The sequence below is a fragment of the Dipodomys ordii genome, unplaced genomic scaffold (assembly GCF_000151885.1).
Source record: "Dipodomys ordii isolate 6190 unplaced genomic scaffold, Dord_2.0 Scaffold285, whole genome shotgun sequence".
In the NCBI taxonomy this organism is placed as follows: domain Eukaryota; kingdom Metazoa; phylum Chordata; class Mammalia; order Rodentia; family Heteromyidae; genus Dipodomys; species Dipodomys ordii.
Genome location: NW_012267501.1, coordinates 605517 through 617454, shown reverse-complemented (window position 1 = coordinate 617454; position 11938 = coordinate 605517). Strand labels below are relative to the sequence as shown.

General features: G+C 39.3%; 1 protein-coding gene across 1 annotated transcript in view; it reads right to left on the bottom strand.

Annotated features, from left to right (window-relative positions):
• Positions 1 to 3477: 3477 nt before the first annotated feature.
• Tmem209 (transmembrane protein 209) overlaps positions 3478 to 11938 on the bottom strand; it is a 35625-nt gene continuing 27164 nt past the window's right edge. Inside the window, exons 12-15 of the mRNA XM_013036413.1 lie at positions 10145 to 10259; positions 9957 to 10054; positions 6579 to 6652; positions 3478 to 3839 (exon numbers count right to left, since the gene is read on the bottom strand). Coding sequence (XP_012891867.1) covers positions 3785 to 3839; positions 6579 to 6652; positions 9957 to 10054; positions 10145 to 10259 — 342 coding nt within the window. The 3' untranslated portion in view covers positions 3478 to 3784. The remainder of the gene's footprint in view (positions 3840 to 6578; positions 6653 to 9956; positions 10055 to 10144; positions 10260 to 11938) is intronic.

Here is an 11938-nt window from a genome sequence, read left to right as displayed (position 1 = left end):
TTTTTTTGCCTAGAGTTACTTTGACTATTCTAGGTCTTTTGTTGTTCCATATGAATTTTTGGGCTGTTTTCTCTATCTTTGTAAAATGCCATGGAGATTTTGAAGGGGATTGCATTAAATCTGTGTATCATTTTTGGCAGTATGGTCATTTTCACAATATTGATGCTATCTATCCATGAACATGAAAGGTCTTTCCATTTCCTAGTGTCCTCTTTGGTTTCTTCAGATTTTTACAGTTTTTATTATAAAGATCTTTTACATCTTTGGTTAGGTTAATCCCGAGATTTTTTTGGAGGCTATTACAAATGGAGTTGTTTTTGTTTTTCCCTTTCTGCTTGTACACTGTTGGCACACAGGAAGGGTACTGATTTTTGTGGGTTAGTTTTGTATCCTGCTACTTTGCCAAAGTGGTTGACCAGCTCTAGGAGCTTGGAGATGGAGATTTTGGGGTCCTTTATGTATATGGTCATGTCATCTATAAATAGGGATAGTATGCTTTCTTCTTTCTCTATGTGAATCCTTTTTGTCCTTATATTGCATTACTGCTCTGACTAGGAGTTCTAGAACTATATTGAAGGAGTGGACATCCTTGCCTGGTTCCTGATTTTAGGGGAAGCAGTTTTAGTTTCCCCTGTTCAGTATGATGTTGGCTGTTGGTGCGTCATATATAGCCTTTATCTATTCTAGATTCTCCAAAGCTTTTTTTTTGGTCAGTCGTGGGGCTTGAACTCTGGGCCTGGGTGCTTTCCCTGCGCTCTTCAGCTCAAGGTGAGTGCTCTACCACTTGAGCCACAGCACCACTTCTGGTTTTCTAGTGGTTTACTTTCACAGTTTCCTGCCCAGGCTGACTTTGAACCGTGATTCTCAGATCTCAGACTCCTGAGTAGCTAGGATTACAGGCATGAGCCATCGGCACTCGACAGCTAATATTTTATTGAAGAACTCTGCATCTGTGTTCATCAGAGAAATTGGTCTGTAGTTCTCTTTTTATGTTGGTTCCTTACCTGGTTTGGGGATGAGTGTGATATTGGCTTCACAGAATAAGTTTGGAATTGTTCCCTGTTTCTACTTCACAGAAAAGTTTGAGGAGTATTGGTGTTGGTTTGTCTTTAAAAGTCTTACAGGATTCAGTGGTGAATCCATCTGGACCTGGGCTTGAAGCTGTTTATTTTGAAAACACAGTCTGCTATGTAGTCTAAGCTGGGCTCCAACCAAACTATTTTTTAAGATATAATTAAGTACAAACTGAAACATTTTAAAAACCAAAGTTAATATAGCAAAATTATTAGAGTATAGCAACTTATACTAGCTTGCAAAGCATCTTTTCTTTTGTAGTATGTACCCCTAGAGATTATACATAATACATCCATTTAGAATGTATCTTTTTTCCCCCTTTTGTCAGTTCTAGGACTTAAGCTAACTCTGTTCTGTATACTCTTTCATGGCTAGTGCTCTACCATTTAAACTGTACCTCCAGCTCAGTTTTTTGCTGGTTACTTTGGTGATGGAATCTCCTGGACTTTTCTGCATGGGCTACCTTGAGCCAGGATCTTCTTATTTCAGCCATCTAAGTAGCTAGGATTACAGGTGTGAGCAATAAGAGTCCAGCATTTTTTTTTTTCTTTTTTGGGTCCGGTTGTGGGGCCTGAACTCTGGGCTTAGGCGCTGTCCCTCAGCTCTTCAGCTCAAGGCTAGCGCTCTACCACTTGAGCCACAGCACCACTTCCGGCTTTTTTCTTGTATGGTGCTGAGGAATCGAACCCAGGGCTTCATGCATGCAAGGCAAGCGCTCTACCACTGAGCCAACTTCCCAGCCCTGAGAGTCAGCATTTTTAAAAAAAAATTATTTATTTTTGTCTGTGTGGGGCTTGAACTTAGAGCCTGGGTGCTATCTCTGAGCTCTTTTGCTCAAGGCTAGTGCTCTACCACTTTAAGTCACACTTCCAGTTTTCTGGTAGTTAACTGAAGATGAGTCTCATGGACTTTCCTGCCCAGGCTGGCTTTGAATCCTCAGAACTCAGCCTCCTGAGTAGCTAGGATTACAAATGTGAGCCACTTGTGCCTGGCTGCCTTCTTCTTCTTCTTTTTTTTAGGTAGTCACTGAGAAAATAAAATATTATAGGCTGGGGTGTGACTCAGCAACACAGTGCTTGTCTAGTGTATGTGAGGCCCTGGGTTTGATCCCCAGCAGCAGCTCTCCCCTCTACCCCCCCACCAAAAAAAAGTTTATGTGTATAATTAAAAGCTACCTTAAGCCCTACAAAAGAAAATGCCTTTTCTCTTTTTCCAATTTTTCACCTTTAACATTTTTAATAAAGCATATGCCACCATACAGCTTAAAAGCACAGCAAGTGTTACTCCATGACATGTTCAATACCTTTGGAAATCAGATTTCACACAGACCCAAAGTAGTTAAAAGATAGCTCCAATCTTCTGGACATCAACTTAAAACAAAAACAAAAATGGGAACAACTTTTTGAGAAGCAGCTTATAAATGATATAGAGTGAGATGCGTGAGTTTTAGCCAGGTCCAGGCCCACCCCAGCAGTAACCCCGCAACCAGTTATGCCAGGGTACACATGTGCAACCCTCTCCCCCCTTTTCTCTCCCTGTGGGCCCCAGGCAGCTCTGGAGTAGAGTTCAACTGCTCAGTATTCCCAAGATCTTGATGCTGTGGCCTGTGTGCAGGTAGAAAGTGTAAGACACTGCCTACTTGATGTTTTGGCAGGAAGTAAAACCCAGATGCTGGGTCCAGTGCTGACTTCATTGGATGCTGAGTCTGAAAATGTCTAAGAGTGCTGAAGGAAAAGTATCTGGTATGAGGCGCCCCTATCTTTCTCAGCAGTGCTTTCTCAGTACCTCCAGGCAGAAAGCCCAAGAGAACCCTCTTCCTCACATGGCTGAAGGCCACTTGATGGATCTCTACCCTCCATCAGGCTGCCTGCACTTCCCACCGCACAAGTAATGAGGATAGTTAAAACGCATACATGGATTAATTGGTACATTTCTTAGAAATTAATTTCTTTAAATATGGGCTTTAGGACCACTGACAGAACACTGGAGAAAGACAGAGATAAAGCAAAGTAGCAATTTTCTTTCTTTTTAAGCATTCAAACTACTAAATAACATAACTACGAAACACTTCTGTGCTAAAGAATCATGTGGATGATACTCATTTGGGGCTTACAGTGAAAAGGGCTTATACATTTATTTAATCAAAGGAAACTGTACAACTCTATGCCAAAAATCTCAGCATTGCCAGGTGCTGGGGGCTCATGCCTATGATCCTCACTACTCAGGAAGCTGAGATTTGAGGCTTGTGATTTAAAGCTAGCTGGGCAAGAATGTCCATGAAACGCTTATCTTTAATTAACCATCTAAAAACTGGAAGTGGAGCTCTGATTCAAACTGGTAAAGCACTAGCCTTAAGCAAAAAAGCTCAGGAACAGTGATCAGACTCTGAGTTGAAGTCCCACAATTAACCAACAAAACAAAAACCCAAGACAAAAAAACAACAACAAACCCTGGCCCCTCAGCATCAGTTTTAGTCAATTTAGGTTTCTGAAACGAGATGTAAAATCAAAGGTAATGTTCTGTAGAGTAGAAGTTACTTACACACACACACACACACACACACACACACACACACACACACACACACACACACACACACACACACACACACACCTTATTTGAAAAGATGACATAACTTGAAGATGTTTAGATTCATCTTCATCTTCTGGTTCAACCAAATGGAAGGTAAATGTTTGGAACTGATGATTTACTATTCGCCAAAAATCCATAAGATATTTACACCAGATAGACCAAGATTGACTCTCCTGTAAAGAGAAACAGAGAAGTGTTGGTAGGCTTGCTTGCCAAGCATCGGAGGTCTTTTGATAATAACAACAACCAGAATATATGAAATGTATGCTTAATTGATGACATTGAAGGAAATTCTGTAGCAAATTATTATCCACACATTTTATCAGATAAATGCAATTCAAATAACAGTGACTATTCCTTCACTGTGTTGACAGCTTTTCAGTGGGCTTCAAGAACAATCACACCTGATAATAGACCGAGCTAACAGAACAATTTCAGTAAGAACAAAGTGTCAATTGAATAAAAAGAAAAAGTCTACACAGAAATTTGCCTGCGTGGGGCTGGGAAGATGGCTCAGTGGTAGAGCGCTTGCCTTGCATATATGAGGCCCTGGGTTCGATTCCTCAGCACCACATAAGCAAAAAGAAAAAAGCCGGAAGTGGCGCTGTGGCTCAAGTGGTAGAGTGCTAGCCTTGAGCTGAAGAGCTGAGGGACAGCGCCCAGGCCCAGAGTTCGGGGCCCCACGACCGGACCAAAAAAAAAAAAAAAAAAAGAGAGAGAGAGAGAGCTATTTGGAGCTAGAAGTCTTACCAGAAAAACAAAAGGTTTGAAGCAGCTACCTTGGTGCAATAGGCCTTGGGAATATAGAAAACTGCTTGTTTTTGTCAGAAGCTTTTAACTTTGGCTGCCTTAAAATTATAAGAAAGTATTAACTATGGTCAAAATTAAAAACATAGCTATGCTATCAAGATGCCCTCCTTTTCCCTAGTTCTTCATACTGCTACCAACAATGTAAGTGATTAATCTTAATTTGATAAGGAAATAATGTTTTGTCTGTAGACAAATACTTTTCTGAGAAAATCTTTAATGATTTTACTCATTTTACTGTCCTTTTCTGTTCTAATTAATTCATGTGTCCTTTATATATGATAGATGGTTAACTTGGGTTGCTATGTGTAGCAGCATAACACTCTGTCTCAGGTTGTCGTTTGGCATTAAACTTTATTTATGGTGTGTTTGGCTGAACAGAACATTTGAATTACTGTGTAGTCAAGTCTGCCTAGATTTTTTTTTTCCCCCTTTTGGAAGTAAAACATTTATCTAATTCCAGTAACTGCACAAACACCTGGCAATTAATTGATAATGTATTTGGATCAATCAGCACCTTCTTTATGGTCTCGGTTCCAAAGGACTTTATTTAAGCCACCAATTTCCTTTTAAGTTAAAGAATGCCAGCTGTTTTTGCTTTTTTTTTTAACTATTTGTGAGATGGACTATTTTTTTCTGAGACAGATTTTGGCTTTAAGAACCACTTTTCTGCGTCAGACTCCCAAGTTCTAGGTTATGATGCCTGGCTTTAAATACTTGTTTTAGAGAGTATCAGAAAGATTAATCAGTCATATTAAGCAAATTAATAACTTCAAAGATTTTCTCTTTGGTTACAAAAAAAAAAAACAAATAAATTTAAAAAGGAGTTGGGAAGGTGGCTCAGTGGTAGAGCGCTTGCCTTGCATGCAAGAGGCCCTGGGTTCTATTCCTCAGCACCACATAAGCAAAAAGAAAAAAGCCGGAAGTGGCACTGTGGCTCAAGTGGTAGAGCGCTAGCCTTGAGCTGAATTGCTGAGGGACAGCGCCCAGGCCCAGAGTTCATGACCGGATCCAAAAAGAATAAAAAATTAAAAAGTATTAGTTTTATTCTAAAATATTTTTAGAGTTTCTAGCCAACACTGGGTAAAAAGAAACAGATAAGGTTAAAGACTTTTTTATTTAACTAATATAGCTAAAGTCTTTCAGTATGTAACCAAAAAAAACCCCCAAATTATTGGCATACATAATTTTATTAGTTCTGTGTCTTTGAAACTTGATCTATACTTGAAACTTTCAGGCATCTCAATTCAGACTAATCATGTTCCAAGTGTTCTATGGCAAAGATGGCTTGTGACCACTGTGCTAGGCAGTGCAGCTTGAGAACATGTTGAAATCACAAACTTGCATAGGAGCATGTCTACCAGCAATGAAACCCACACAGATGTCTTCTGCTAAGCCCCTCCCATGACATTCCATCAGCCCTAGGGGCTTGGCATGACAGACAGACCAGACAACAGGTCTTTAGACTCCTAGGTCACACTATCAGACTGACCTGACTTCCACAAGTGGCCACTTATTTCAAGTAGTATTTGATACTACTTTTAGAGTTTTGAATCATCAAAAGGACTTGTATTTTTTGAACTTTTAGAGTTCTGAATCATCAAAAGGACTTGTATTTTTTGAACTTGTAGCAATACATGAGCTTGTAGTAATACATTTTGAACTTGTAGTTATATGTGAGCTTCTTATTGCTTCTTATTAAGTACAGAAACCGTTTCAATGGACTATTTTTTCCACAATAATTAACAGCCCTCTGGAAGGGTAAAAGGTTTGCAAAATGCTTTATCTAAGATACAGAATGACTTGGGGGAAAAAACAGACTCTAAAGCTTTTGGTTTTAAAAAATGATTAGTGGCAAGAGCATGATTTGATCTATCTTGGGGCTATTCCTGAAGACACAATTGTAACTTCCCACTAGTGGGAGAATGGAGGTCTGAGGAGTTAATAGATTTGCCCAAGATAGCAGACATCATTGGCAATAGGGATGTACTTAGAATTCAGTCCACAAATCTTGTTATATAATGTTGCCATATGAAGAATATTAACATAGGGAGCAAAACAGTACATAAACTAGATGATGATGTTTTAGATTTATAAATACCTACCCAAGCATTCCTGACTCTTTGGTCTTTATTATGTACAGGAACATCAGCAGTGTGTGAAACATATTGTTTCGACCCTAGAACGAAGACACAAAAGACAAGATTTAAAAGTAAACCAAGCCCAGCACCAGTGGCTCATGCCTGTAATCCTAGCTACCCAGGAGGCTAAGATCTGAGGATCACAGTTCAAAGCCAGACCGGGCAGGAAAAGTCCGTGACTCTCATCTCCAATAAAATCACCAGAAAACCAGAAGTGGCGCTGTGGCTCAAGTGGTAGAGTGCTCTCCTGGAGCTGAAGAGCTGAGGGACAGCACCCAGACCCAGAGTTCAAGCCCCACGACTGACCAAAAACAAGTAAACCAAAAGGATTTAGGTGGGTCAATTCATAAGTCAATATCCTACAGCTCAAAATTTCACATAGTTCTGACTCTCTTTCATTCCACAATGATTCTATACTTTGTACTAGGAAGTGGGAATACTGTGGTGAATATATAAGAATTTGTAATGAGGAGTTAACAGTGAGCAGAAAAAGCAGGCATTAAACTAAGAATTCTGCGGTGTGTACAAAATGTCAAGAGTGGTTGCTGGATGTCACAGGAACACAGGAAAGCATCTCACTTAGACTGGGGAGGCAGGGAGTGCTTAAGGAAAAGGTTTCAAAATAGAGATCTGAAACATGAGCAGGAAGTTGACATATTGATGGGGGGCATGGTCTCGTGGAAGGAACAGTATTTGGTAAGGCTGAAAAAGTCTCATTGGTGCACCTACACTACATATAAAAGGCATCCTTTTCCCCAACCAACTAACACCTTAACAAAGAGTGTTCACTGTAATATACCTCAGTATATAAGAGACAGGCTAAATATAAATTTATTTTGTCTACAAGGGACTACTAGGCAGCATTTGCTGGCTCTAAAACCAAGCTGTTATATTGAATTGCTGGCCTATAAAAGTAGCTCATTTATATTCTCAATTTACTGATTAACTTTTACTTGCTTACTCAAAATGAACTTAGTACCTCCGCCTGAGCATCTGGGAGAGAACACAATATATTATAGTCAGTAAGTTGCATTGTACATACTCACTAGAACTGAGGAGTTTGAGGCTAGCCTTGGCTATATAGTAAGACTTTTTATTATCTTAAAAAAAATTTTTTATTATGAAAATACCGTACAGAGGGGTTACAATTACACGGACAAGATAATGAGTACATTTCTTATCAAGCATTGTTGCATCCTCCTTTGTTTCCCCTTCCTATCCCGCCCCCCCCACCCATATCCCTCTCCTGCCCCCCCCCTCCTCCCCCCAGCCAAAGTTCAACATAACAACTTGTACATCTCATTGTTGCAATGGGTCCACCTGTATCCCTAGATAAACGATTTGTTTTTTCCCTTCCCTTCCCTTCCACAGATTATACCAACATCAAATACAGTGAAAGCAGGGGTTATATGGTGGGACTTTTTATTATCTTTAAGTAGTTGTATAAAGGGGATTACCATTCAACATATCAGTTTGTGAGTACAATGCATCTAGATCAGTGTCACTCCTTTCATCATTTCCTCCCTTCCCTTCCAATCCTACCCTTCACAGGGAGAGTTTATTTCAAATAAACACAAACCCAACCAACAACAAAATCACAGGTGATGTGGTAGAGTGCTAGCCTTGAGCAAAAAAACTCAGGGACAGTACCCAGGCCCTGAGTTCAAGCCCTACAACTGAAAAAAAAAATTTTTTTTTAAAGATTCTGATACGGTATTCTCACAATAAAAAAAAACTCATAACAAAAATTTGCAAAGATTATTGACATAACTTACATTTGCAATCATGAGTAAAATGCCTATATTTTTTAAAAAAGAGCATGACAATATTCTGTATTGTCGTAGAGTACTGTTTAGTAGTTGAAACTTAATGCCACTTTAAAAAATTGAACAACTGTGCCATGCTCTTCAATGCATTTTTTTTTTTTTTTTTTTGCTAGTCCTGGGGTTTGAACTCAGGGTCTAGGCACTTACCCTGAGTTTCTCAAGGCAACATTCTACCTATTTGAGCCACAGCACCACTTCCAGTCTTTTCTGTTTATGTGGTACTGAGGAATCAAACCCCAGGGCTTCATGAGTGCTAGGCAAAAAATCTACCATTAAGCCACCTTCCCAGCCCTCTTCACTGCACTTTCATGCCTGGAAAATCTGTACATACATTGTGTGTGTGTCTATCTGTACAGGGGCTTAAACTAATGGCTTGAACACTGTCCCTTACTTCTGGTGTTTTGGTGGTTAATTGGAGTGGTTAAATGGACTTTCCTGCCTGGGATGGCTTCAAACCTGTCTTCCAATTTCAGCATCTTGAATGAATAGGCTACAGACATGAACCATTAATACTCAACTATAATTTTAAAAAGCAGAATGTAAGACTGCATACATGATTTTATTTAATAAAAATACAGAAAGATCAAGATGACACTTTCCAAAAGGTAATAAACTAAAATGTAGCAGGGCGCTGGTTGCTCATGCCTATAATCCTAGCTACTCAGAAGGTTGAGATCTGAGGATCACAGTTTGATGCCAGCTCAGGCAGAAAAATTTCTGTGAGACTCTTATCTCCAATTAATCACTCCAAAACCAGAAGTGGAGCTGTGGCTCAAAGTGGTAGAGCTCTAGCCTAGAGCAAAACAGCCTAGGGACAGTACCAGGCCCTGAGTTCAAGCCCCACAACCAACAAAAAAAAAAAAAAAATTAAGAGCAGCCTTTGATGAGTAATTTTTCTTCTTTTTTTTTTTCTCACTTTCCCAAATTACACACACATTTCTTTTATAGAAAAAAAAGAACAGAAGGGCTGGGGATGTGCTTGCCTAACACACATGAAACCCTGCGTTTGATTCCTCAGCGACACATAAACAGAAAAAGCTGGAAGTGGTGCAGTGGCTCAAGTGGTAGAGAGCTAGCTTTGAGCAAAAGAAGCACAAGCACAGAGCCCAGGCCCTGAGTTCAAACCCCAGGACTGACCAAAAAAAAAAAAAAAGAAAAGAAGAATTTAAAAGAAATACTTTTTCAAAAAGCTTACTATGTATTTTATAAATAAGATATTCTAATTTTAAAGTTATAAAAAAAGTAAATCATCCATGACATTCTATCAGCAACTTCTTCTTTTTTTTTTTTTTTGGGTCCAGTTGTGGGGCCTGAACTCTGGGCCTGGGCACTGTCCTTCAGCTCTTCAGCTCAAGGCTAGCGCTCTACCACTTGAGCCACAGCGCCACTTCCGGCTTTTTTCTTTTTGCTTATGTGGTGCTGAGGAATTGAACCCAGGGCCTCAGGCATGCAAGACAAGCGCCCTACCACTGAGCCACCTTCCCAGCCCCTTTATCAGCAACTTCTATATAAATACCTTTGGAAGATTATAGACATGGCGCTGGTAGATTAGTTCATAATGTGGTGGGTTGACAGCACTCTGATAAATGCAAAAAACATTCTCATTCGTAACATCTGTAAAGAAAATGTTGCATTAAAAAACAAAACCAATAGAGATTCTTCATGTGAAAAATCTTGACTCATTATTTTAGGAGAGGCTGGTACCTGGTTTATTTGGAGTCTGAACAAAGTGTTGAGAAGTGAATGTTTTCCCATCTGGGTACTTAGGATGTGGAGGTAATCTGGAATCCAGGTAGGTGCAAAACACGTGCATGATGATCTGAAGATGAGAAAACAGCTGTTCAAAGTTAGCATCCAAGTCTAGCATGGAAACAGCTCTAGAGGGAAAGAGGGAACAGTTGATGCTATGCAAAACAAAAGAAATGTACATATCAACCAATGTGGAAGAAATAACTGTATTACAAAGCTCATAGAACTCATAAATGTTACAGACCACGATAGACAATTTGCCCCATGGAAGTTAGAATGTGTTTGTGACTTTAACTAAGCATCACTATCCCACAATACTGTGAAATTTGGGAAATTATGTAATCACTAATCACAATAATTTGAAAAAAAATAAAAAAGAGGAAGAGGCAGCATTTATAAAAAATAAAAATAAAAAAATAAAACATCTGTGCTAAGGATTACTATTTAAAACATTTTTCCCTAAAGAGAGAATTAGCAAAAATGCTTTCAAGTGGTCATATTTAAGATGAAATTTACAGAATGAAAAGACAAATCTTTCCTCTTAAAGTACTATTTTACACAAAGATAAGGAATTCATTAATAGAATCGTTCCCTGGGGAAAAGAGAAGCCAGGCATGATCACAATAAAATCCCTTTACAATGCCTGTAGATAAAATTAAGAGACAAGGAAAAAGAAAAAGGGGAGGTTAAAAGGCATAGTTCACTGTCCACACACCTGTCTAGCATGGAAAGCCCTGGGTGTGACCCCAGCATCACACAAAAAAAATAACAACACCAAATAACCCAAAGCCCCACCACTCAAAATTGAAAAGTATTTGCTGTCAAATCATCTTAACTATTGATGGTAATCTTTTCAGTTTGAAAAAGAAAAACATTAAAAACTATAGTCTATGAAGTCATCATTACTTGTAATGTCTGGGGCACACACATGTGGTTCAGGGAAGGATAAAACACCAAGAATATCTCTTGTGTTCATACAATAGACCAAAATAAAATAAAAAAACAAGATTAAATACACATACATTCTTTTTTTTTTTTTCATTTTTCTTTTGGTCCAGGTCTTGGGGTTTAAACTCAAGGTCTGGGTGCTGTCCCTAAGCCTTTTGTGTGTGTGTGTGTGTGTGTGCATGTGTGCACATTCAAGACTAGTGCTTTACCACTTGAACCACAGCTCCAGCTTTTTGGTGGTTAATTGGAGATAAGCTTCTCATGGACTCTCCTGTGGAAGTTGGCTTCAAATGGAGACCTTAAGTTCTCAGCCTCCTGAGTAGCTATAATTACAGGTGCCCAGCTTTATATGTAATTCTTTTTTTTTTTTTGGTCCGGTCATGAGGCTTGAACTCTGGGCCTGGGCACTGTCCCTCAGCTCTTCAACTCAAGGCTAGCGCTCTACCACTTGAGCCACAGTGCCACTTCCAGCTTTTTTCTCTTTGCTTATGTGGTGCTGAAGAATCGAACCCAGGGCCTCGAGCATGCAAGGCAAGCGGCTCTACCACTGAGCCACCTTCCCAGCCCCTATATGTAATTCTTAATTTCAATTTTAACATTTAAAAAAGTACAGAAAAAACTTTTATGCTCTTTGATCTTATAAATCTGATACTAGCAACTGATAATCTTTTTTTTTTTTTTTGCCAGTCCTGGGCTTGAACTCTAGGTCTGGGCGCTATCCCTCAGCTCTTCAGCTCAAGGCTAGCACTCTACCACTTGAGCCACAGCACCACTTCTGGCTTTTTTCTTTTTGCTTATGTG